This window comes from Dreissena polymorpha, chromosome 1, assembly GCF_020536995.1.
Source record: "Dreissena polymorpha isolate Duluth1 chromosome 1, UMN_Dpol_1.0, whole genome shotgun sequence".
Taxonomy (NCBI): domain Eukaryota; kingdom Metazoa; phylum Mollusca; class Bivalvia; order Myida; family Dreissenidae; genus Dreissena; species Dreissena polymorpha.
Genome location: NC_068355.1, coordinates 114258742 through 114284166, shown reverse-complemented (window position 1 = coordinate 114284166; position 25425 = coordinate 114258742). Strand labels below are relative to the sequence as shown.

General features: G+C 37.1%; 1 protein-coding gene and 1 long non-coding RNA gene across 8 annotated transcripts; one reads left to right on the top strand and one right to left on the bottom strand.

Moving 5' to 3' along the window:
- Positions 1 to 566: 566 nt before the first annotated feature.
- Positions 567 to 24449, bottom strand: LOC127845333 (arylsulfatase I-like). Of its 7 annotated transcripts, none has more exons than XM_052376210.1 (14): positions 24291 to 24449; positions 23195 to 23571; positions 18621 to 18732; positions 15495 to 15650; positions 13235 to 13341; positions 12837 to 12901; positions 12610 to 12711; positions 10144 to 10207; positions 9279 to 9376; positions 8524 to 8663; positions 3860 to 3918; positions 3371 to 3482; positions 1774 to 2141; positions 567 to 1503 (listed from the first exon to the last, which is right to left on the bottom strand). In XM_052376210.1, the coding sequence occupies exons 2-14, from the start codon at positions 23295 to 23297 to the stop codon at positions 1331 to 1333; spliced, it is 1659 nt and encodes a 552-aa protein (XP_052232170.1). In that variant the 5' UTR covers positions 23298 to 23571; positions 24291 to 24449; the 3' UTR covers positions 567 to 1330. The 7 variants fall into 7 exon arrangements, with proteins under 7 accessions (XP_052232170.1, XP_052232176.1, XP_052232163.1 ...); XM_052376216.1 differs by having other exon boundaries at positions 23195 to 23479; positions 24291 to 24441; XM_052376203.1 differs by having other exon boundaries at positions 23195 to 23646; positions 24291 to 24435.
- On the top strand, positions 21855 to 22756 carry LOC127845585 (uncharacterized). The gene is made up of 2 exons (XR_008033274.1): positions 21855 to 21990; positions 22580 to 22756. It is a non-coding gene; the product is annotated as an uncharacterized LOC127845585 (long non-coding RNA).
- Positions 24450 to 25425: the final 976 nt, after the last annotated feature.

Genomic DNA, 25425 nt, shown 5'->3' with positions numbered 1-25425 from the left:
AAAAAAGGAAAAATAACCACGGTAATATTATTGTACCGCGTTGTTTGGCTATCATCAAGTGGTTGTTTATGAAGGCAGGATTTGATCCAGCTATGTTGGTTCCCGTCAAATCTCTGCGCGGAAGTTGCCTTTTTTGCGTGTCTTAGGAACTGCGTGCAGGTTATGCAATACGGGAGGTAATTTCCAAGAGAGGTTACCTGGTTCGGGGAAAGGGCCCGCCTTAGCTGCTTATTACTTTGGAATCTATCGATGATCCGTGAACAGTTCCATTTACCTTTAGTCGTCTCTGTTTTGAACACAAATGGCAGACTGTAGACATTGCCTTACAAATACATTCGGCTTGGAATGCTTTTCGAAAAAAGGTATGGTTATGAGGGGCTCTATGTTTACTACAAATTTACTATTTTGCTTAAAGGTTTGAGACTTCGTGAGATTTTGACAGATGTTGTTTTTTAACTTCAATATACAATTGTTTTGTTTAGTAACGGAATGAAAATGCAGCCAATTTGTAAAAACAAACTTTGAAAAAGCTTATTTAGGCGAAATATATCAGGAAAGAGTGAAACTTGTTCTGTGTCAATTTATATTTATCCCTTCTGGATACGAAACTGAGTAATACATTTATTGTTAAAAAGCAGCACATAGAAAACAATAAAGGTTAAATATTTCATTTGCATCTCTGATGTCAGAAATAGTTTATGTTAAACACCATGAGGTGTGTAAGATGCTTTTGATTAGATGTTAATAAACAACCTTGTATACACATTTACATGGATATGAAAAGCTAAATAAGAAAGGACCAACATCAACATAAAGCGCTGTTTTAACAATTAAATTTCAAGAATAGTGTTTATTTTTACGTCTCAAAATATGTTTGTGATTTCAGACCATGTGTTACAAGCTCTATAATGTTCAAGTAAACACGCATATTTACACATGATATATTAAAAGTACTGGCTTTTCTTCGATCTAGAATTTTTCGGATGGATGAGATCTCAATATACTTTCGAGAAAATTGTGTTTCAGTAGATTCTGATCGTCCGTCACTTGACCACAATTGTGACGTAACTTCCGGCAGTGATGACGTAGCTTCAAACATAGACGGCGCGTCGCATCTATGTCATTTAAAAATCACGTGCACCATTTCGTAAATCTAAAGAAAGAAACACAATAACACTAAATGACGCGATTCCTAAAAAAAGACGAATGAAGTAATTTTGAAAATAGTACGTAAAAAGCAATGACTTAGATTCCGGACAACTCGTGAGGTCGCTTATTGAACCTCGTGACGTCATTAAGCAAACCGTTCGCGGCACTTTCGACTTTCGCCTCAGCACCAGCCCGGGGACCAGATCCCATCAAAGTTCTTCGGATTGGCGAGTTTGGATGCGGGTGGGTTGTACGAGGGTACCAGCGTTGTCTTGAAGGCCTTCAGTTTCCTCATCATCTTCTTCAGTATCACGGGTCTGCGTTTGGCGATGTCATGCTTTTCGTACGGGTCCTCTGAAAGTACAGCAAACACGCGTAATGATGAAATTCATATTTTTAGGCATTGCAATATTCATAAATTCTTATTTATACACAATGGCTGACACATTTAACCTTTTTCTCATTGATCTAAACTTCATCCCTCCACAACTTTAGAAATAAACATTTCCAATATAAATCCAATACAACATTTTCCGAGAAAACTAGACTCGTCGTTTTATGTATTTATTAACATTAAAAATCTCTGCTTAATATAATGAATGTGTAATTAAACAAAAATAGAACCTCTAATATTGAAAAGCTGCACTTTCGCCTTGAGCAGTTTAGGATCCTCCTTCTCTATCGCTTCATCCAGACGATCGCACCCGTAATTCTGGTACCAGTCATTTATAAGCCGGAACGCCCTATTTCCTCTCGCCGCCTGGTAAGCGACGCGAGCGACGCCTCCAATGTATTTGACGGGGGAAGAGAACCACCACGCCTTGTCTGCCTGGTTCGCCTTCATCTCGGCTTTTCGCGCCTTTTCGAGCTGTTTCTCTTCAAATATATAGCCGCCTTTGGCTCCCCTTGTGTTGCAAGAAGGTTTGGTCCTGACCGGGTACCAGTTGCTGTAGCGACCGGGACTGCCTACTATGAGTTTGTAATCTCCAACCCTGTAAATGGCAAAAACGGATAAAAATTTTTTAGTAACAATACTGTTATTAAGCTGTTTGATCATAAATAACAGCAGCGGAAGCTTATTCTATGCTCATTTTCTTATCAATCGGTACCCCGTGATGTATACATGTATATCGATTTAAAGAATATAATATGTTGCTATTTGCATTTTCAATAATGTACCGTAACATGTAAATTTTAAATTTTATACAATGTTTTAAAGAATAAAACGGCAATACGACTTAACTTTGCAGACGAAACGCTAACTTGTTTTCCATTATCTGAGTACTAAATTATACACACATAAAGTACAAGCATACGTGCAAAGGGGCTGCCCATGGCAGTGAACTCGACTATTTACGCTTTGATAGTTAACATAAGTGAAAAGCACTGCGTGTTATGTAAACACAAGACAATTGCCATTGACATCATTTATTGGTGTATTAATTATAAACTTATCTGTGTTTGTATTGTAAATATGAGCTTTGCTCAGGGGACAGAAGCTTAATGAATGTGCGTAAAGTGTCGTCTCAGCTAAGCCTGTGCAAACCGCAAATAAGGGACAGCGCTTTTCGATTTTATGGAGTCTTTCGTTTGAATGCAGACTAATCTAAACGATAATCCCAGAGCTTCAGAAAAGAGGCGTATCTGCGTATTTACGCATTGAAAAAATATATAAAAAAACGCATTAAAAATCGGCCCAGTACGTAACAAAACGCTTTACAAATCTTGGTAGTATTTTAAATCGATTAAAGTGCGTAACCGGTTTAACAATAATCCAGTTAAGTTTTAAGTGTAAGGTAACCTTTGAATCAAAAGTTAGTCAGTCAAATTAAGCTTGTAATAAAAACGGCGGCCTATCATGTTTGTGGATCGAAAAGGGACGTTTTAAGCAACTTTCGAAATATTTTTAAAGAAAGTCTGTTCATATCGTCTTTTTTAAATATATTCTGTTTGCAATTAAAAATATAAATAACAAATAATAATATTATTTCTAGATTAAACACGCCTTTTACTTTTTCCGTTTTCTATCGAAATGGAAAATACCCCTAAATATTCCTAACCCTTTATGGCTGAAACAAAGGAGTAAAATACGCATTGACAATAATATCAGGGGGTGAAATACCCTTTAGACTAAATGTTTATCTGGAGCTCTGGATAATCCAGTTGAGGCAGAAAGTGTCGTCTCTGATTAGCCTGTGCTTTTCCCCAGAGTTCGGCTTACCTTATGGCGGCAGACCGTTTCAGCTCGTCAATATTGTAGACGAACTCGGTCCTCGGGGACAGCCAGCCCTTACTGAAGGCCAGCCATTGGTTCTTGCCGTCCAGGAATGGACCTACAAGTGCAATACCATTTTATTGAAAAGTTACCAAACATATTTACTATCATGCATGGTACCCTTTGGAGTTATGAAATAACGTATAGACTCATAATGCTTTGTTCTTTCGAATAGTTTATAGTTATATCGCGAATGTGATATTTACTAGAAACGGTTTATCATGTCATTGAACTAATTAATCATATGAGGAAAATAGTCAGGAATTTAATCAGATACTTAATCATGCAACAAACCGCATGTCTAATGTCATTAAATTAAAAACAAATTAAATAAATTACTAGATCTGAGTAGTATATCTTAAGAATCATCAGTAAATATGGCCTCTGTACAACACACAGACATAAGTAATTAGAATTTCGTTTACCAACACTTACTTGTCTGTCCGCCTGCGAGACCGACCAAGGTAGGCATCCAATCCGTAGAGTGAACCAGTCTGAAAGTAAAGACAAAGATGTCGTCTGAAAGCACATACAAAGATGTCTTCTATTTGAAAAACCAAATAGTCCAATAGACCGATCTGAAAGCGTAGACAAAAATGTCGTCGAAGTCTGAAAGCACAGACGCATGTGTCGTCTAATCGAAAAATAACGCAGCTTTAGAAAGCACAGACATGTGTATGGTTTTCTTGCAAGTAGTGCCGCTTTAGAAAGCATACACTTGCGGCGTTATATTGAAACAAAATAAGGGCGCTTTATATCGAACAGAACTGTGTCGTCTGATTAAAAAAATAGTGACGCTTAAGAGAGCAAAATAAAATATAGTCGTATTGGAACATAAAAGTGCCGCACTAGAAAGCCCATACATGCGCAGTTAGTTAGGAACAAGAAAGCGACGCTTTAGAAAGAAAATAAATGAGTAGTCAGATTTGAACAAAATAGTGCTGTTTTAGAATGCATAGACATGTTAAATAAACATTAAAACAAGCAAGCGGCCATTAAGAAAGAAAAGACACGTGAAGTTTCGTTGGAACACAATAGTGCCTTTATAGAATGCACATAAATGTTTCGCTTCTTTGTAACAAAAGAATTAAGCGTTATAAAGCGCGGAATTGTATTGTTTTATGGAAATAATTTACGAATAAAATAGATCAGCTTTAGAAAAGACAGACCTGTGTCATCTGATTGAAACACAAAAATGTCACTAAGATATCATCCACATGTCGCGATACGTTCGTGACAAAGATAAAGCTTAAATGTTTCTGTCATATAATTTTGTTTTGTTTAAGGTAAATAACTTTGTGAATCATGAACAAATAGGTATTCTTACATGAATATCGAAAGGGACACGACTCTATAGTGATTAAAACACATCCAAAAAGTTGTAAGGCAGTATAATAGGAAACCAGAAGTACTCATGGAACAAGTCTGGACAACTGTAGTCAACGTGTTATGCTGCGTTTACACCATGTTCCCGGCGACCACGGCAATCACGTTTCGGGCCACCATGCAGGAAACGGGATGAACGTGAGGCAACGTAGGGGAACGGAATAGCCAAACGTGACACAACGGGGTTGCCGTGGTTGCCGTGCCAAAATTTTAAAATGTCAAAAAATTTGCCACGGCAGTCACGGCGGAAATGAGAAACGTGATAGAACTTGTTAAACGCAACACAACTTGACAGTACGTAGCAGGCCCGAAAAGTGTCCGTACTCTGACGGGAATCCTTTTCATTCCCCGACATGTTAAGTTTCTATCACGTTGTGTTACGTTTTGTTACGCTTTGTCAAGATAACTACGGCAAGCTAGGATAATTGATAGCCGTTTTGCTACGTGTTTAATCCGACCCGTTACGGTGTGTTGCGTTTTGCAGGCAGATGCGTTACGGCCAGTTGAGTTGTTGTACGGTCTGACACGATTCGCGCGGTCTGAAGCTGAGTATATAAAAGCCGTGCTTCTCAGGAAACTCAATAACACATAGACTTGCTGCCTCTGATATCATACATAACCCGAACCAGTAAAGCGCTCACTCTCCTAATACCAAACTACCATAACCACAGCCCATCTCTTCTATCATCAAATAAATGATCTATCAAAAACAAAGTCTGGCCCTCACAACACCACAGTGCCACAGGCAATCACCTCAGAAAGAAGAAAGAAAATCTCGAAATTGTCTAAGCCCACAAAACAAAATAGTCATCTTGGTCCATTCACACACACTCAGTCCCTCTCTTCTATCATCTAGTACATGATCTGTCAAAAATCTAGTCTGACCCTCACATCAACATACAACCATTACCCAAAATAGCAACAGAGAGTGCCCAAGCTACTATAAAATATGACACAAGGCAGCAGATCTGTATATGTACCAATACTAACACTATATACTAATATGTCCTCAGCGAGAGACGCTACATGCCGTCCCTCTTGAAAGATACTGAAAAGAATGACTGTTTGCAGTTCATTGGTATACTAACCTTTATATGTTCCTATGTAGCCGGATCGAACCCTTAGCTCGACATGCCCTAGACCAGACCACGATACTAACCTGTCATATTATACAAACACATAGGAATGCTGTCTTTGCTTTTATAACCAGAAACACTAACGTGTGCGCTCTCCCTAATACCAAATTTACTCAAACTCAGCCCCTCTCTTCTTTCATCAAATAAATGACCTATCAAAACTAGTCTGGCCCTTACAACACCACAGTCTCACAAGACACTTAACACATCAATAAGAAAGAATTTACAAAGAGATTGTCTGCCCCCAACGAACTAGTCATCTCGGCCCAATCAAACAAACATAGTCCCCTTCTTCTATCATCAAATACATGATCTTTCAAAAACTAGCCTGCCCTACGCAATAACATCCAAACTATATACCAAATAACAACAGAGAGAGCCCACGTTACCGCAAGTTATGACACAAGACAGCAGAACTACACATGTATATAAACACCAATACTAACACTATGTACTAATATGTTCTCCGCGAGGGACGTTAAACGGGGGTGCAGTGTATCGGTGCTATACACCGGGCACTTAAAAGAACCAGGGGCGCCTCTGGAATCGGGGCGTTTCCTGTATCCTGCTCGAACCCCCACTAACACCTCTCATGGGGCGGAGAGCACAACAACCACACTTGGGTAAATGAAAGCTAGAATACAGGACATAATCTATAATACTATGAGTTTTACAAATTAACATCAAACATAAATAAATCATATGATATATCAACGGAGTTTTTAGATCATTTATTTACTTTACCTATCCAATTATAATAGCAAATACAACATAACTGCAAAATTAATACATCCCAGCTTGATACATGATCTGGATGTTTGGCAGGCGGGTGGGAAAGAACGATGGTGACTCTGGGTAGGGCTTTGGATGGCTCCATGGTTGGTTCTTGACTGATTTGTTGTCGCGCGCAGCGAGTGGGTGGATGAGGGTGCTTGTCTCGGGGGTCTCCAGCGGTTGGGTGCTCGGGCCGGGGCCGTATGCGGGCGCGGGGGGGGGGGGGCTCGGGCTCGCTCGGCGTGGGTGCGCTTGTGCGGGGGCGGCGGGTTCTGCGATCTGGGAACTGCAACAATATACAACCCTTCACGACTGACCGACGACCGTAAATAACCGACAGACACCTCCTCTTCCGCTCCAGACAAATGCACAACAATCACATACCACACACTATACACAACCATACACAGATCACCACCAAGGAACCCGGAACACACGGGCGTGGCGCTCTCATACGCGCCACCCGTAATGAGTGAGGGTGTGAGAGCGATACGTGTGTGTGTTCCGGGTCTTACGTACCGGGTGGTGTTGGGATGTGGGTCGCGTTGAGTGTCTTGTACATTAGTAATGTGAGGGACACTCGGCGGGATCCGCACCTCATCACCACCTTTAGGTAGATAGCACATGAAGGTCTCATTGGCCAACAAGCAACGAACACTTTTAAAAATTAAAGTATTTGGCGAATACCCGGGAAGCCGGGGTAAATTTGACCTAAATGACTCTAAAATTAATCTTTTTCCCCTGAGAGGTCACAGGGGCAGGTCGGGCTACCGTAACCTCGTGAAGAGGCCAGTAGGACCTGTAAATAAACTCTGAAACACACACACAGGAAACTTTCATTTCAGTCTGAACACTCGATGAGCAAACATGACACCAAGAAAGCGCCGAACAAAGGCTACCCCCCGCGCTGCAAACGACGTTCAAGTGGAGGAACAACCTGAAAGTACTTGCCTTCCACCAAATGCCTCAGAGTCAGTGCCAGTTTCAATCCAGGTGTAAGGGAGGAGCGATACTTCGTATCTTGTCTTGAGATGACTTGAGATATCCGTTCAAGGATCTCGTCGAATAGTTCTGGGGGCATCCTCAGATAATTCTGAAAGGTGTTGATATCTTCGTTGCGGAGTTCCCTGGTAAGAAATGCATCAAAGTGCCCCTGCTGCTGCCTTCTAGCTTCCGATAGCCATGGACGAACCCACAGGGACCTTGGCCTCCTTTTTCGTCTTTTCCCGGACTTTTTTGCTTCTTTCAGCTCTTTACAACGCAAAGATTTTATTAATGCTGCAAATAAGCAGGCAAACATAAAATCATCCTCGTCCTTCACATCCATGTCACTGGAATTATTTTGTTATAATAAATACTGTTGCTTGAGAGGTTTTTTTTATACCGGGAGCACAATCGTGCCCGAAACCTCTCGGATGTCCACGTATGATCCGCACGGTACCTTGACAGAACGTGACAAATGAATGGCAAACGTGTACAACGTATCAGACCTGCATGACAAACGCAAACAACGTGCGGGAACTTAACAGAACGCATCGTACCTTGAAGCAACATTTATACATCCGTGGCAGACCGTGGATGAAAACTTAGCGCACCGTCGAAGGGCCGAGTTTTCGCTTCGACGGCACGTCACGGATACCTAGATAAACCGTGAGGAAACTTAGCACAACCTACCAAACCTTGGATTTAAGGTCAAAAATTGCAAAAGCCACACGGCGCGATACGTTTCGGACAAACGGGACTGCCGTGGTCGCCGGAAACATGGTGTAAACGCAGCATAATTAGTTCGAAACATAGTAGTACCCGTCGTGAACATATCCGTGTTTCTGCAGGAGCGTCTTACTGTACACAAACGTGGGCACTCTGGTTCCCCCCTCCCACAGTGTCGCCTTGGATCCGCGCAGGGGCCAGTTGGAACCAGCCACGTAGGAAGCGCCCCCATTCTGAAATAATAAATCATGTGTTTGATTATTTGTTGAAATAGTCATAGTCAGAATAAGCTTGAAACGCTTAGTTCGGTTCCATTTGCAAATCATAACAACGGTGTGAGAAGCTTCTTATAAACGCTCGGTGTTAAAAATGTGTACACTTACTACCGGTATGTATTGATTAATATATTATTAATATTAATAATATTATGATAACTATTTTAATAATTATAATAATAATAATAATAATAATAATAACAATTATTATAATTTTATTTATTTTGATTATCATTGTTATTATTTAATTTTTATAATTATTACTATGATATTATTATTATTATAAGTATTATTATTATCATCATCATCATCAGTCATCAATCATCATCATCATCATCATCATCATCATCATCATCATCATCATCATCTCTTCTTCTTCTGCTTCTTCTTCTTTCTTCTCTTCATCATCATCATCATCATCATCATCATCATCATCGTCATCATCACCACCACCACCACCATCATCATCTTCATCATCATCATCATCATTATTATAATTATTATTATTATTATTATTATCATTATAATAATCATTATTATACAAGAAATACAAGATACGCGACTTAAACTTACGTCAGACGTAAAAACGATAACTAAATTCTCCATGAATTTATGCGCGCGCAGAGCCTTCAACATCCGGTCTACAGCATCGTCCACGGCCGCTATCATTCCTGTGGGTAAGAATGAAGGGACTTGCTCAAAGGTATTTTGTTATTTTTGAAACATACTATTAAATGTCTTTTGTACACAAACACACAACAGATATCAAATGGTGTAAAACAGGAAGTTCATACAAACTACATTTCCTAATAGGAGTCTTAATAAATAATAATATCCTTATGATTTTGCTACATTTACTACCTTCATTTATTTCACAATCTTTAAAATTTGGATATCTTATACATGTCATATACTTGTGGAGACAATTATGATGCATAATAAACTAATATATGATACGCGTAAAAACCGTGTCTTGTTCCTACTAACTCGTCTGACCCTAATAGCACGTGCTTACCCAAAACAATATTTGGTATTCCAAGTTGAGTGTTTGATTTTTATTGCTAAATTCAATAGTGTTAACTTAATTAAACGAAAGTTTGCCTAAAGATGTGTAACATCATATAAAATTCGGTAAATTATCTTTGAAATAACAAAACATAGCTTAAAAGACGTTAATAAGAGATTGGGAAGATGTCTACGTGTAATAACACATTCATGTTCAAGTATGGGATGGTTAAAAGGTATAAAACAAAAATAAGAACCACGGCCAACCAGGGCCTTTACAAAGGTTTGAATAGGTCCCTGAGCCAACAAATCAAACATGTTTGTGGTGATGTTAGTGGAAAGAAATGAAATTTTGTTTTTGTCATATTTATACCGTTGATTACTGCACTATTGAATACGAGGAAACTACAAAAGTCACAAAATGGCCACTCACCGCTATAAAGCATCCGGCTTTTATTTTTGATATGTTTGAAACGATTAGAAAACTTCAATGGGACCTAAAATGGACGAAACAACTACATTAAATATATCAGTAAAATGCATACATACATGAATTTGCAAAATAAAATTTTAGTGAACGGTGTGTATGTTGAGGGCAAAAGTAGGATCCTAATTGCCTTAAATGAGCATTTTACAAACATATCAAACATTGTTGATAAGCTGAAATTTCACGAAGAAAACTTTTCTTATTTAAAGCTATACCTCGACAAATCCTTAAAACAGCATGAATTTTCTATGAATTACATTACCCCTCTCGAAGTAAGTAAAATAATTGGCAATTTAAATGTGAACAAGGCTACGGGAATCGACGGGATCGGTGCAAATATTATAAAATATTGTGGTGAGCATATTGTTTTACCAATAACCTCGATAATAACTAATAATATTCGTACAGGAATTTTCCTCGATTTGTTAAAAGAAGCGTATGTTCTACCAATATATAAAGGCTCAGACAGAGAGGACTGTAATAACTATCGTCCGATTTCAATTGTGCCAACTATATCCAAGATATTCGAAAGACATCTATCAAATTAAAAGAATTCTTTCGTGTAACAAATGTGTTAAATAAACATCAGTCAGGGTTTAGAGAAAATCATTCTTGCCAAACAGCACTGATTCGACTGATAGATGAGTGGCTAAAAGATATAGATAATGGTAATTGTATTGGTTCTGTTTTTTTTTTTGACCTGAAAAAAGCTTTTGATTTAGTAGATCATGGAATTCTGTGGTACAAACTAAAACTTCATCACTTTTTAGATGGTACCTTGTCCCTTTTTCGGTCTTATCTTAGTCAAAGACAACAATGCGTTAAACTAGGGACTAGTTTTTCTACCCCTCTAACTATTAAGAGTGGTGTCCCTCAAGGTTCTTTTTTGGGCCCTCTCTTGTTTCTAATTTATATAAATGATATAGGGTTATTACTAAACCAATCATACATAGACTTGTACGCTGATTACTCGACCCTATATGCTACAGGGGCCAATCCTTCCGAAATTCAGACAAACTTACAAAATGATATTTATTCCATACAAAAATGGTGCACCCTCAATTAACATGATGATAAACCCTAATAAATCAAAATGCATGCTTATTGGCTCAAAACAAAAAATTAAGAATATCGACCTTCATCTAAAAATAGATAATAATGCTATTGAGAATGTCACTAGCCATAATATTTTAGGACTTTATATCGACAAACATCTGCAATGGAAAGTACACATTGATAAAACATGCTCTAAAATAAGCAGCAAAATATCTCTGCTAAAAAAAGATATCAAATTATCTCACTTTTGATATGAAGAAATTATTTCATAATTCATATATTCTAACCAATTTCGATTATTGTTGTACGATCTGGGGCAACGCTAATTAAACCAATTTAACAAAAGTGAATGTTTTACAAAAACGCGCAGCGAATGTCATTCTACAAAAGCCAATAAGAACACCATCCAAAGATTTGTTTTTACAACTTAATTGGCTTTCGTTTAATAATAGATGTAAATACCACACGGCAATCTTAATATATAAATGTGTCAACAATCAGACTCCAGAATATTTAAATGATATTATAACTTGTTCTCAAAATCTCAACTATAAATTAAGATCTGCCACCCATAACGATATTGTTAATACCAAAGCAAATACAGATTATAAGAAACGAACTTTTTCATACCATAGCATGAATATCTGGAACAGTATACCAATTGGAATAAGAATGTCATGCTCTATCTCTGCTTTTAAAAGGCAATATAAAGCACATTTATTTTCTAATCAATGATATGTCATGTTATTTTCTAATCAGTGTTATTTCATGTGTGTCTGTCTAAAAGACGAATGTGTGTTATGTATAGGTGTAAGAAAATATTGTTTGAATGTTTTACTTGTTATAGACCTATGTGTGTATGTTTTTTTTTGTTTTTTTTTAAGAAGGCCACATTGTAAAAAAAGTATTGATTCATCTGCATAATATGTATAATGTGTCATTGTCTTAATGTGTAATCTTCTGTAAATAAAGCTTTTATTATTATTATTATTATTATACATTTGAAGGCTGACTACACATTTACAAAAGAAGCTGTTAATAAATCTCGTTTATTGGAACCTATTAATGCAAAACTAGTATAACCACCTACATTCTCCCACAAGAGTTTTAAATTTTCAGATATGCTCCGCATATGAATATTTTACTACTGTATGTAGTTAGATTCAGCTCATAAAACATAAACGACAGTGTTCAGAAAATAGAACCCAATAACAATTTTTATTTAATATCGTGCGTCTGTTCCGGATTATTATCAGCTAAAGAATGAAAATGGCTAACTACTAGATTTTGTAATTAAGAAATCAAGAAAAAGAAGCCTCAAATAATGTTATTGAATACTTTATTAAAAATGCCTACCTGAAGGGGTGTGTGCACGCCTTGGAAAGACACGAACATAAACAGTGGCTTTGACGAGTTATGCTCGCTTACAATTTCTGCTGCTCGGCGACCAAACAAAGTCTGTAAAGAAATCTAGATCATTTTATTGAATGAGACATTGACGGGGACAGGTAATTCTTTGTTAAATTGTACTTTTGGAGCAAATAAAATATTAGGCAATACAAGACGCAAAATCTCAAACTTACCGTGGAATATTTGTCTTCGCCCGGATAATGCACACTTTTGTTAAACCGGAAGTCATGACCACCATCTGAAATTGTATTATTAAATGTAACTTAAAGTCTTTGTGTTCAACATGAACATTTGAATTCAGAATAAGCGTAAGTAGAATATACATGTATACCAATTTATCAAATTGTAAGACATATTTTAAATGAAGATTTGAATTTTAGAGTCAGAAATCAGCTCAATTTTGATTTTTGTGTAACATGTTATTATGACCGGTATAAGGGTCATCAGAATATGAATAATAAAGCTATGCAGCGTGTCCACCTGTTCAACGTGTGATTGATAAGCAATCGATGTTACCTAACGTTTGCAAATGCAATGCTTCCGGTTCGTGACGTACGATCCTTATACTCACAGGAAGTGTGGGTGTAGTAGTCCTGGGCCCCGCTGTAGAACCCGTAGAAGGAGTCGAACCCGCGGTACGTGGGTGTGTGGTTCCAGTGACAAAACCCCAGATGCCACCTATATAGGTGAAACAGGATTTAATTGGGATAAATGTTCTGACAATGTTTCGTGAAGATTGGCTGTCGCTTCTAGAGAATTAACAATGTAAATGTTGCGACGCAAGACGGACGACGGACATACGGCGATCACAAAAATTCACCATGAGCACGCTGTGCTCAGGTGAACTAAAATACGTGCGCCATTATCGATTTGCAGGTATGATGAATTGAATTGTGAATGCTGTTGTATGATGCATTGTCCTTGTCCATATATAATAATTGCCATATAATGATATATTTCATATCTTAGTATATATACATATTTTAGAGTTATACTATTTAAAAGGTGCAGTAGAACATTTTTATTTTTAGTTCGGATAAGTTAGGCAAAATGTATTGCACGGATGACGTGGATGAAAAGAAGTGGAAGCATTTTAGTTGTTAATTATACCCCCGTCGCATCGGGTTTGCATGTTACTGAGTTCGCTCGGCGACCCCGCACGCGGTATGATGAACAATGACGTCGTGGAGTCGTCGTGAAAACGCAAGAATACGTCGTCGAACATCTGATTACGCCTGACTTGATGACCTGACGGCGACCACTTTAGATATGTTCAACGTAAACGCTTAGGTTCTTCGTTCTTATGGCGTCTTGGCTAGAGTGTGACTTAAAAATGTTCTTCCTTAATATCGAACAAACTTTTTTTGTATCGCTAACTATCTGTTACATTAAAGTTGCCAATAGAACAATCAAAACCTTTGGGTTTATTGAAGAGTCTGACTTCAACGTTATCCCTGCACTTAACCAATTTATGCATAGCGTCTAGAAAAAAGGGCCTTGGCAAACAGCGTAGACCCAGATTAGACGCCGCATGATGCAGTTTGCTTAAAGGAATTTCTGTAAGATATATTCTAAATATAGAAATAAGTACATGTATAGTAGACATCCCTAATTTTGGAAATAAATTGATCCAATATAGAAGGATGGGAGAGTCCACTAGGCTTAAATGGGTTAAGGATCGCCCTGGGTAGGTCAAAGACGCACAAACACACGAGAAGATCGCAGTAGTGTCATATAAGACACACACAAATGTGGTTTGTACGCCGTGACGTCGCAGATGAACGCCGTGGCCGACCTTCAACATCCTTGTAAAGTACTCGGACCTTCTCGGTCATGTTATTTGTCTTATTATTCCTTTAACGATGATATATTCATTATAGTCAGTTCTGTGTGTTATTTGATTCGCCCCATAAAAGCTTCTTTTTTGAGTACCCTGTTTGGTACGTATCTTCAGACCAGCTTTCGAGTTTATGCTTTGACTGGGCTTTCTTTACATCTGGCACTGCTAGCATACTGTGAGATTGACTCTTTCAGTAGATAACATCGGTGTCTTGACTCTCCCGCCATGACCGTTGTACTTTTGCATCAAACTGATCTAGTTAATAGGGTTGAGCAAAAGATCAACCGTTTTATATCCACAATTCAGACGTGGTATGGTCTTAGTGCAGTGGCAGTCCAAATAACGAGGTCGCAGTAGAGTCGTATAAGACACGCCAAAAGCATACTGTGAATCTGTAACGTCTCCGATGGTCGCGCATGCACGCAGAGGGATCGCAGTATACACGCTATGAAAACGCTAAGTGTGTGGTGGGAATGCCGCATACACGGAGAGGAAACAAATAGCAAAGCCAGTGACTTTTGAAGTAACGTAATTTAGATTTCTCTGGGAAACACGATGGCGTTTTGACAACGACAATCGGTGTTTTCCAAAATCTGTCTATTATGGTCAAAGAAAGGACTCAAATCAAATGTAACGGGGTATTAGTCATTGTGCGCGTAATTCGCTTTTTTATATTTTTACCCCAAATATAAATAAAACATACATTATTTTACTGACGAAAATTAAACGAACATAAAAAAGCAATATCATTGACACTTATAAGAAATATACCCAGAGAGTTATATTATTTAAATTAATCGAAATTTATCGACACATGATTAGAAATTTAAAGAGTCACAATAAGATAATTATAAGATAAAGGATCTGATATGGGAGGAAAATCATAAGTGTGTAATCAAATCCATATGAAATATTTGAAAGGAAACATCAAAACACCATGACAGTGTGATTTTATCAAATTTCAACGGGAGGTAGCCGTGTAATAACTTACTTTCCGATGAAGTGAGTTGCGTACCCTTCCTTCTTGAGCGCCTCTGCCATGGTTTCCTTATCCAGGGGCAAGTTTTTGGGCTGATATCGGCCCACGATGCCCTTCTGCATGCCCATGTGGTACGGGTAGTAGCCTGTCATGATCGCCCCGCGGGACCTGGGGAAGAGGGGCGATGGAAATGAAAAGTGTAACCTTGCAGCAATCTTTGATAAAACCTTTATAAAATCCTCTGTAACTGACACTCCTGTTACGTCAGCGAACGAAATTCGATCTAATAGAAGGTTCAATGTTTTTTATTGATGACAAATTGCGGAATTGCCAAACAATATTGCAAAAAAGCTTTAAAAAACACAAATGAATAATATTATCGCGTTAAAAGGTCTGTGCGGATTATATAGGCATCAGTCACCTGAAATAATCACCAATGTACAACATAATTGTATTATTCAAAATACGCAAAGATAGCGGTAAAGCTTTCTTATGAATGACAACAAACAGTGATAAAGTGAAACTTTATTGACAATAAGCGAAACGTATGAGTCGGCATACTCAATAATAAGTAAACGCGTTTACATGGTTCCGTTTAATACAAAGGTGCTGAGCTGTTTATATTTCGTCAGAAGAATCGGATTTAGGAGAATCAAAACACATGGCCCCCTTAACGAAGAACTGCAACCCATGGAAAGAAAGAAACATGAGTCATGGTTAAACTCCAGGAGAATCCCCAAAAATGCTTCGAACACGCGAAACTAATCATTTCGGTTTCTAAATGAAGTAAATGTTCTGCATTTATACGACGAAACAGTATTTGACGTGACACAAGGCTCCATTGTCACGCTGGGAACACGTCTTCCGGAAGTCGGTAGCCAGTGAGACGGATTAAACCATATACATTTGATTTGGTTCCTACGACTTAAAACCATATTTTTAGTATTTATTTTTATATTTAGCTACTGCAAATCTTAATCCATCAACGGTCTTAGAAGTATCATTTGGACCTTAATTTTCTCGGGAAGTCCATAGCGTTTATTGGAGGCTGTGCTATTGAATAATGCATTTTAATTGCCAAAAGTTGCGTTTAGATACGAAATCAATGAACTGTTCGAATATGATGCGGCGTCTCATCAGGGCCTGCGCTGTTTGCTTAAATGAATTTCTGTAAGAAATATTCTAAATATAGAAATAAATATACTAGACATCCCTAATTTTGGAAATAAATTGATCCAATTAAAAAGTATGGGAGAGTCAACTAGGCATAAATGGGTTAAACTTCTTATTAACATTTAAGTGTTTTGTGCGCATAAGCGAACAACTTTTTGCACCGCCATTGTTTTGATTAACAGTGTGCATAATGACTCGGCTTTTTAACTCACACATAAAAAAACCTAATATTTCGAGCAAGCTAAACAGAAGATCAAATGTGTTTGGCCTCAGCTTGAATTTAACATATCGTTAAGCACCCAGCTCAATTGTTTATCCTATCACATAAATATGTTACAAGCGCGATTCTTATAAAACAGAAGTAATGTCCGGGAGTATTCACCGACAGCTCTTGTAAATTCGGGGCTATAAAATATAACGAGCAGCGCATGTGAGCAAGATTTCTATCGTTCCGAGAAATGCGATAATAAGCGGATTTTCCTATGGGTTGGAACTTGATTGTTGTTTGAGCCACCCTGAACTTTTACGCAATCAATCAAAACGCCGACAGCGTTAAAAGTCGTGGGTCGAAGGGGAGTGGAAAGATCCTAACTAAATGGACATAAAGTTCACACCTTTCTACGATGACATATTATTTTTCAGATAAAGTTTTAATATGTTCACAATATTGGTAGATGTATCTTTATGCGAACTAATTAAACCGCGTGTTAAAATATCCTTAATGGCCGAAAAAGCCTACGGAGCGTGTTTACTTATACAATTACTTATACGATTCGTCGGTGTACATGCTTATTTGGCTATACATAATCTACATAGTTCGAAGATTTTGAGGTCCTCTCCGAACCAGAGGCTACCTAATGTGAGGAACCGGAGTGTGTCCAGGTCCAAGCACTCCTACCTAACAAACGTAGTATATTCACGCAAGTTGGGACGATTTTTTATATATAATTATAGCTGCAATTTCCAGCTATTTCGGTGCATCTGATAGATTTTTCAATGGTGGTGTAGTCTTGTCTTGTGTGGGGCGGTGGGGGGGGGGGGGGGGGGGGCGGAGTACCCGAGGGAAAGCCTACCTGTCCGGTATGGTCACAATCAACCAATCTCACTTTGATATAAAAAGCTCTGGTATCCTTAACACATTGACGTGTCGATTCAAAATGCTTTCAAGAAATTTAAACCCTAAATAGCAATTTAACTAGGAGTGGTCTATTTTGGCACATTGAATAATAATTGAATACTCGGCACATTAAGATAACTCAGCCGTAATGGTCATGTTGACCGATAAAACGGATGAATTCAGCATCAATCTTGTTATACAATCTTGACCCGATAACTGCACGGTTCTTTAATTGTAAGGGAAAGATAAGTCTCGAGCGAGCAATAAAGGTTCACAACTGTGCAAGTTAATACTGCAGTCAGCGTTAAAAGTCATGACAATTGAGTACGATTCATATCGACAAGGAAGGCCCTGTTTGTAAAACAAAAAGTACAGTTACGATATACTTATAATAATCATATTTAATCATCATGACAAATGTCAACATGAAAAGAAGTTTTAATAATTCAAATTTGATAGAATTAAACATCCGTTGAGTCGTATTACCGAGAAAAGTCGTGTATAGTAAAACTCAGACGAAACAAAAATGCGTTTCCACCGTCGAATGTATGCAGTCTGGAACATAACATTCGTTTCAATATTGTCGATGTGCGTGTCTGCATTCTTCAAACGAATACCTATTTAAGTTCAGATTGAAGGAAGATAATGTACGTATTTCAGAGTCACGGGAAACAGTTTACTGGCGCTTACCCTGCTAAAGCAAGTACATAACGTTATGCTTAGTACACATTTTACTAGGCCTGAACGGACAGGCGCCATTTCTTTAAGAGATGTATGACCTATTCTCGATGTTAACTTTCAAGGTAGTGGTGTTATATAATATAACAGTCTGATATTTGTATACTCACGGGCTGCACGTGGGTTGCGTGTAACTCGAGTTCAGTATGACCCCCTTGCGGGCCAGTTTGTCCAGTGTCGGCATCTCCACTTCCGGATTATTCCAAGACACATCGTTCCAGCCTGCAACAGGAAATACGGACATACGAGTGATATATTAGGCTGGGCCTATTTGAAGACGTGAAAATAATAATAATAATAATAATACTATGATAATCATCATCACTGTCATCAAAATCATCATCAGTATCATATCATCATCATCATCATCATCATCATCATCATCATCATCATCATCATCATCATCATCATCATCAGGGATTTTAATAGTTTTTGAAAACCAGGAGTCAAATGACCCTGGGTTTGAAATTTTCAGGAGTCAAATGAACTGTTTAGGGGTCAAAATACTAAAAACTAGATTATTTTGTTTGTGGATATCGTATGATTGCTCTACAAAAATAGCTTTGTATAACTTTTAGTATATCTTGCTTAACTAAAATCCACTTTGTCTATAATAAAACTTACATTTTATGTTAGTTTCATGGTAACCTTTGCATCAAAATGATGCAAGCAAGATAATTTGGAAGAGTCGCTGTAAAATGCAAGATTCTGCTTAAATTGATATCCCTGATCATCATCATAACAACAACGACTAAGTCGAACCTTAGCAAATTGTATAAGGGCGTACACCTTTCAACCCCCTCTACTTCAGCTCGACATGCGTACAGTATAGTTAATATTGTGCGATTTGAAATTGAGAATCTATGACTATTACGACTAAAGTATCTGGAAATGCGTATGGGCCTTGCTCTAGGAAAACGGGGCTTTATGAGTATTCGTAAAGGTTTGTCCCAGATAAGCCTGCGAAGTCCGCACATACTATTCTGGAACGAATCTTTTTGCCTATATTGTCTGTTTCGTTTAATGGAAATCTCTCCTCTCAGCTAAGATTCAGTTCATGCGGAAAGCGTCGTCCTTGATTAGCACGTGCAGACTGCCAAGGCTAATGTAGGACGACACTTTACACACATGCATTAAACCCCCTTTTCCAATTGCACGGCTCATATGAAGGTATTCGTAGATTATTTCACAATGCTACAATTTAATTGATGTCGCTTGATGGCATATGTTCATACAACACGATTTGTGTCTTGGTTCAGATTTGATACAAAAATGTAAATCTTTTTCAGCTTTAACAGGGCCTTTTCACGTTTGGGTAAATTAAAAAAAAATGAAAAAAGTTGTTTCAGATTCGCAAATTTTCTTTTTAGTTATGATATTAGTGAGGAAACAGTAATACTGAACATTAACCATGCTCTAAAATAGCCATTATATGCATCTTTTGACGATTTAAAAACCCAAAAATTATAAAGCGTTGCAACGCGAAACGAATGAATAATTTGGAGAGTTCTGTTGTTGTCGTTATATTTTGTGAAACTACGAGGATTGCTTATATAAAGTATAAGATACATCAGGCATTGCATTCGGAAGAATGGCCGAGTGGTCTAAGTGGTAGACTTTTTATTCCTGGACTCCAGGGGTCAGTGGTTCGAGCCCTGCTGAGGGTTACCTTTTTTTCTTTTTTTAAATTTTATTCTTGATTTTTTACTGGAGCTTTTTGTATCCAATGTTTACATTTATCAATATAAAGCATTTAATGACAAACTTCAAAACATGCCAAAATCTGTGAAAAGGCCCCTGTATATTTATTTAAAGCTTTCCCTCAGAGAGACCAATACCCTTGTGGGTAAAACGCGAAAAAAGCCGACTTATAGTATAAAACCCGTATTTAAAATGTGGTTATACTAAAAACATAAACACTATGGATTTGGTTAAATTTTAAATCAAAGTGAGTGGCTATGATTTCATTTCAATATATTATTAATGATCAATAATATTGCACTACAAAGGGCGCATTCAACTGTGCCTGGACGCATATTTATACAATGATTAATTCTCATATTAACGTTTAAGCATTTGTGCATCATAGTGCATCATGACAAACGTAAAAAGAAGGCGTACATACACATTATCACAATTACTCACCTAAAGGAAATGTCAATGTAACACACCATACAAACAAAGGCCCATGTTCACAGGTCTTCGAAGGACTAGCATGTTTAGTAAACTAATCAGTATGCTGTTGAAATGTATAACGTTGTAATATGCATAATATTGTCGTAAACTCTGTACGGTGTGAAGTGACATTTGCCGTCGGCCCATACACACCTTCAGGACAATACAAGTTTAATTTGTCTACTGAATATTCCTACTCTATATTTAACATACGTTAGTAGATGAAGTAGTAGAAGTAGTAGTAGTTATAGTCGTCGTCGTCGTAGTAGTAGAAGTAGTAGTAGTAGTAGTATTAGTAGTAGTAGTAGTAGTAGTAGTAGTAGTAGTAGTAGTAGTAGTAGTAGTAGTAGTAGTAGTAAAAGTAGTAGTAGTAGTAGTAGTAGTAGTAGTAGTAGTAGTAGTAGTAGTAGTAGTAGTAGTAGTAGTAGTAGCGGCGGCGGCGGCGGCAGTAGTAGTAGTAGTAGTAGCAGCAGCAGCAGCAGCAGTAAAAGTAGTAGTAGTAGAAGTAGTAGAAGTAGTAGTAGTAGTAGTAGTAGTAGTAGTAGTAGTAGTAGTAGTAGCAGTAGCAGTAGCAGTAGCAGAAGTAGTAGTAGTAGTAGTAGTAGTAGTAGTAGAAGAAGTAGCAGTAGCAGTAGTAGTTGTAGTAGTAGTAGTTGTAGTAGTAGTAGTAGTAGTAGTAGTAGAAGTAGTAGTAGTAGTAGTAGTAGTAGTAGTAGTAGTAGCAGTAGTAGTAGTAGTAGTAGTAGTAGTAGTAGTAGTAGTAGAAGTAGTAGTAGTAGTAGTAGTAGTAGTAGTAGTAGTAGTAGTAGTAGTAGTAGTAGTAGTAGCAGTAGTAGTAGTAGTAGTAGTAGTAGTAGTAGTAGTAGTAGTAGTAGTAGTAGTAGCAGTTACTGGGCTCCCGCTGCCGTTCGCCAGATTCGCCAATGGCGAAAATTTAGCAAATTCGGCGAAAGAAATAATCATTTGGCGAAAACGTCCGGCGAACGATTTTTGTCAGGAAAAAATCGTTCGCCTAACGTTTTTGCCAAACGATTATTTTCCTGACAAATGCCATTCCAGATAGTAAACTCTTTCAGCTTTAGACTGTGCTTCAATACATCGCCGTATTATTGACCCGCAAAATTGATACGCAGTCTGCATTAACACCTGTCAGAAACCGGATATCGAGACAAAGCAAACTGACTGGTGTAACCGTCGATCTTATCGGCTTAAATAAACAATTACATCTGATAAAAGATTGCTGCCGATTTAAATCAATTTGAGTAAAAGCAGTTAGCGAATTATCAACTTAGTCACACAATGAACGTAAGTAAAGAGTTAATAATTGATTTTAATTTCGAGAAGTTAGTAAAGTTTATAATGATTAAAGGCTAAATGCGTTACAATTGTGAATGACGATAGATGAAGGGGTATAAAACCGTTGACATTTACGTCGAAGGTGTCGGAAATTGTGACTGCCATAATGGCGACAATAGGCAATAAGCGTCCTTTGGACTCTGACGAATCTAATGACCCGGTCTCAAAAAAAATCAAATCTGATAATAGATCATTTAAAGATGTTTGGCTTCGGAATTCACGTGGTTAGATTACAATGCAAAATCAAAAACGATGTATTGCAAAATATGCATACAGTTTCAAAAATCAAATTCATTCACATCTGGGTGTAGTATGTTGAAAAAAGACAACATTTCAAAACACGAAAAATCAAAAGGTAATAAAAAAGAATGACAATCATTAATATTAAAATGTATATACATGATGAATATTTTTTATATTATTAATAATATATTAAAAATAACAATAACAATTTATGTTCATAATAAATATATATTGACACTTTTCAAAATGAGCTTTTTGTTTTGAAATTTAGCATATTTGATTTTGTTTATTTCAGATCACAAAGAGGCCTCACAAGCGTCTAGTCTGAAAACATCCATGACAAATGCGCAGCAATATCCAAAAGTGAAGCGGCTGTAGTGTCGGCTATGACTAATGTGTACTTCGCTGCACAACTGTGTTTTTTTTTGTTATGCACACATGATGATTATAGTAATAAACATATTAAAGCTTCTTTGTTTAGTTTCTTCTTTTACACTACTGTAGCCTATACTTACAACAGGCGGTTCCGAATGCTTTGCTAATACTTTGGCTACAGTTTCTAAAATTTGGCTACAAAAAATCCATTTGGCTAAAATGTTGGGTACAGAAATTTTTGGGCCAGGGGGAGCCCTGGTAGTAGTAGTAGTAGTAATAGTAGTAGTAGTAGTAGTAGTAGTAGTAGTAGTAGTAGTAGTAGTTGTTGTTGTTGTTGTTGTTGTTGTTGTTGTTGTAGTAGTAGTAGAAGAAGAAGTAGTAGTGGTCGTTTTATAGAAGTAGCAGTACTTGCAGAAGCAATAAAAGACCTATTTCATAATCCTTTTGTTACTGCATTTTTATTGCCAATAAACGAATATTTTCATTCCGGCATATTTAGGAATTACTAAAGCATTTCTAATCAAATATATATTACCTAAATCGTCCATCAAGATAAAGATGATGTGAGGTTTCTTCGTCGCAGCCGCAGTGTCGTGCACGAGTAGCCCAAACACAAGTATCCAGAGAACACCGACCATAGTTAACACGTATATATCTTGTATCCCACGATAATGTAATACGTTCACTTTTCACGTGCGATTCCTCATCTTTCACTGATTCTATGTCGCAATTAAATTTACCGTATTATGTATATTCTTGTCGCTTGTAGTTATTTTTATAAATAATGTATATTTAAAATGTAAGGTTGAAGAACACTTTTCTGCGGTATCCGAAATAAGGACATAATCGTATTTATTACATAATTGGCAAGAGTTATTTCAGTACATTTTGTTAAATGAACAGCGGTTGTCTCTACAAAAGTGGGCTCTTCCTTAAAGAATTCCTTAAAATATCCGTGTTAAGTTGCTCACTTATCGCATGCAACCACTAGATTGTAAAGACTGCGTGGTTAAGATTAAATTTGCGTTTGTTACACATGTGAAGCATGTCGTGGATGTGGCGAAAACCCGTTTTTACAATTGATTTACAATTTCTCTACTTGCAATTACTTGTGCACGGTCTTAAGTCTAATCTAAGACGAAATACTTGTAGTTTGCACTAGATTATGGACATATGATTTAGCCGCTAGTTTTATTGAAACATATTTTATTGTTTGACTTCAACGTTCAAACTAACATATGACTCACGAGGAATCGGAAGTATATGTGTCTTGTTCTGATAAAACTGGGCATAATACATGTGCGCTTTTATGATATTTTTAGTTTCAAGGAAGTCCCTCCTTACCGAAAATCAAGTTTAGGCGGAAAGTGTCGTCCCTGATTAGCCTGTGCGGACTGCACCGGCTAATCTGGGACGACACTTTACGCACATGCATTATGCACAGCTTTCTCAAAACAAGACACATATTTTGATTATAGTGTGCACTTCACTTCACACAGTTTAAATGTATTGTTTACATTTGGAATATTACACAATAACCGAATAAGACACATGAATAATAACATATATAAATTACGATCAATAAAATATTACTTGTTCTTAATATAAAAAAAGTCTGCCCATCCACTTACAGTCGTTTTATATCCCTATTCCAAGTGGCATGTTCTCAACAAGAACTAGAGCCCATAACTCTACTTGCACTACCATTCACGTTGAAATCAGGCGATTTAATGTACCCGATAAGTATACGAAGGTTAGCCATTCGACGGTTCAGGCTTAAAGCAGCGGGCGCTTATAAACGAAACTCAAACGGGCTTAATATCTGTTATGCCACATTATAAGCTATGACCTCATAATATCGTTTTGCAGCTATAAAAATAAAAATAATCAAGGAATTAAGTAATAATAATCTTAAGTGTGTATTAGGCGAACACGTGGTCGCATAGTCCAAATAATTAGACGTAAGCTACCCCGCTTACGTCTAAACGGCTACCGTCGTTTTCCTATAGCAAATTGAGTTCAACTAAAACTTCAGTTTTTCTCGTTAAATCTTTGCTAATGCATAAAATTATCATTAATTAGACATATATGTGAGCGATTACCTCTTAAATGTGTAAAAATTGTGCTTTTAAACCACTTATGTACATTTTTAAAAATAAACATACACAACACACTTCGTGTGTTTGTCGTTTATAGAATTACATTGAATTATCTTGAACGAAATTATTTTTTGAATAGGTTACACATAACCAATTGTTGTTGTACAACAAACCACATCACTTTTTAGCTTTCTGTACTCTTAAATTAAATGGAACCTATATGTGTGTGTTAAAACTACCAGTTGTATCACGGAGTGTATATTGTTAGGAGATGAATCGAGTATTTGACCCTTACTGTAGTAAATTCAATCTTATGCAAAAACTATTCATCCGATTTTATTGGTTTATACGTTATCTTGTTGCTTATTAATTCCTCTTTCAAAAATATACGTTTTAGTATATTCCCGTTGTTATTAATGGATTTATAGCGAGATAAACACAAGAAATACACATTTTATGTTTTACCACCGCGCGTTTTGCCGTATTGTGGCTATCGATTTTGTACAATTAGCGTACAGCGAAGCGCCGAGGTTATACATTTTGATGTACCCACTCACGTCTTTTGTTGAATTATAGTTTCATTTCTCGGCCGATTTTGACAAATTATATATCATTAGAAAGCTTACGTTACGTAGTAAACAGATATATAAATATATATTAAGTTTTT

Bases quoted from the DNA above. Each gene is read 5' to 3' on its own strand.
- LOC127845333 (XM_052376210.1), bottom strand. From the start codon at position 23,297: ATGGTCGGTGTTCTCTGGATACTTGTGTTTGGGCTACTCGTGCACGAC. The intron at 3,919-8,523 runs GTACTACTATGT...CTTTACTTTCAG, and splicing joins CACGGATATGTTCACGACGG to ACTGGTTCACTCTACGGATT. The intron at 2,142-3,370 runs GTAAGCCGAACT...TGCCATTTACAG, and splicing joins AAACGGTCTGCCGCCATAAG to GGTTGGAGATTACAAACTCA.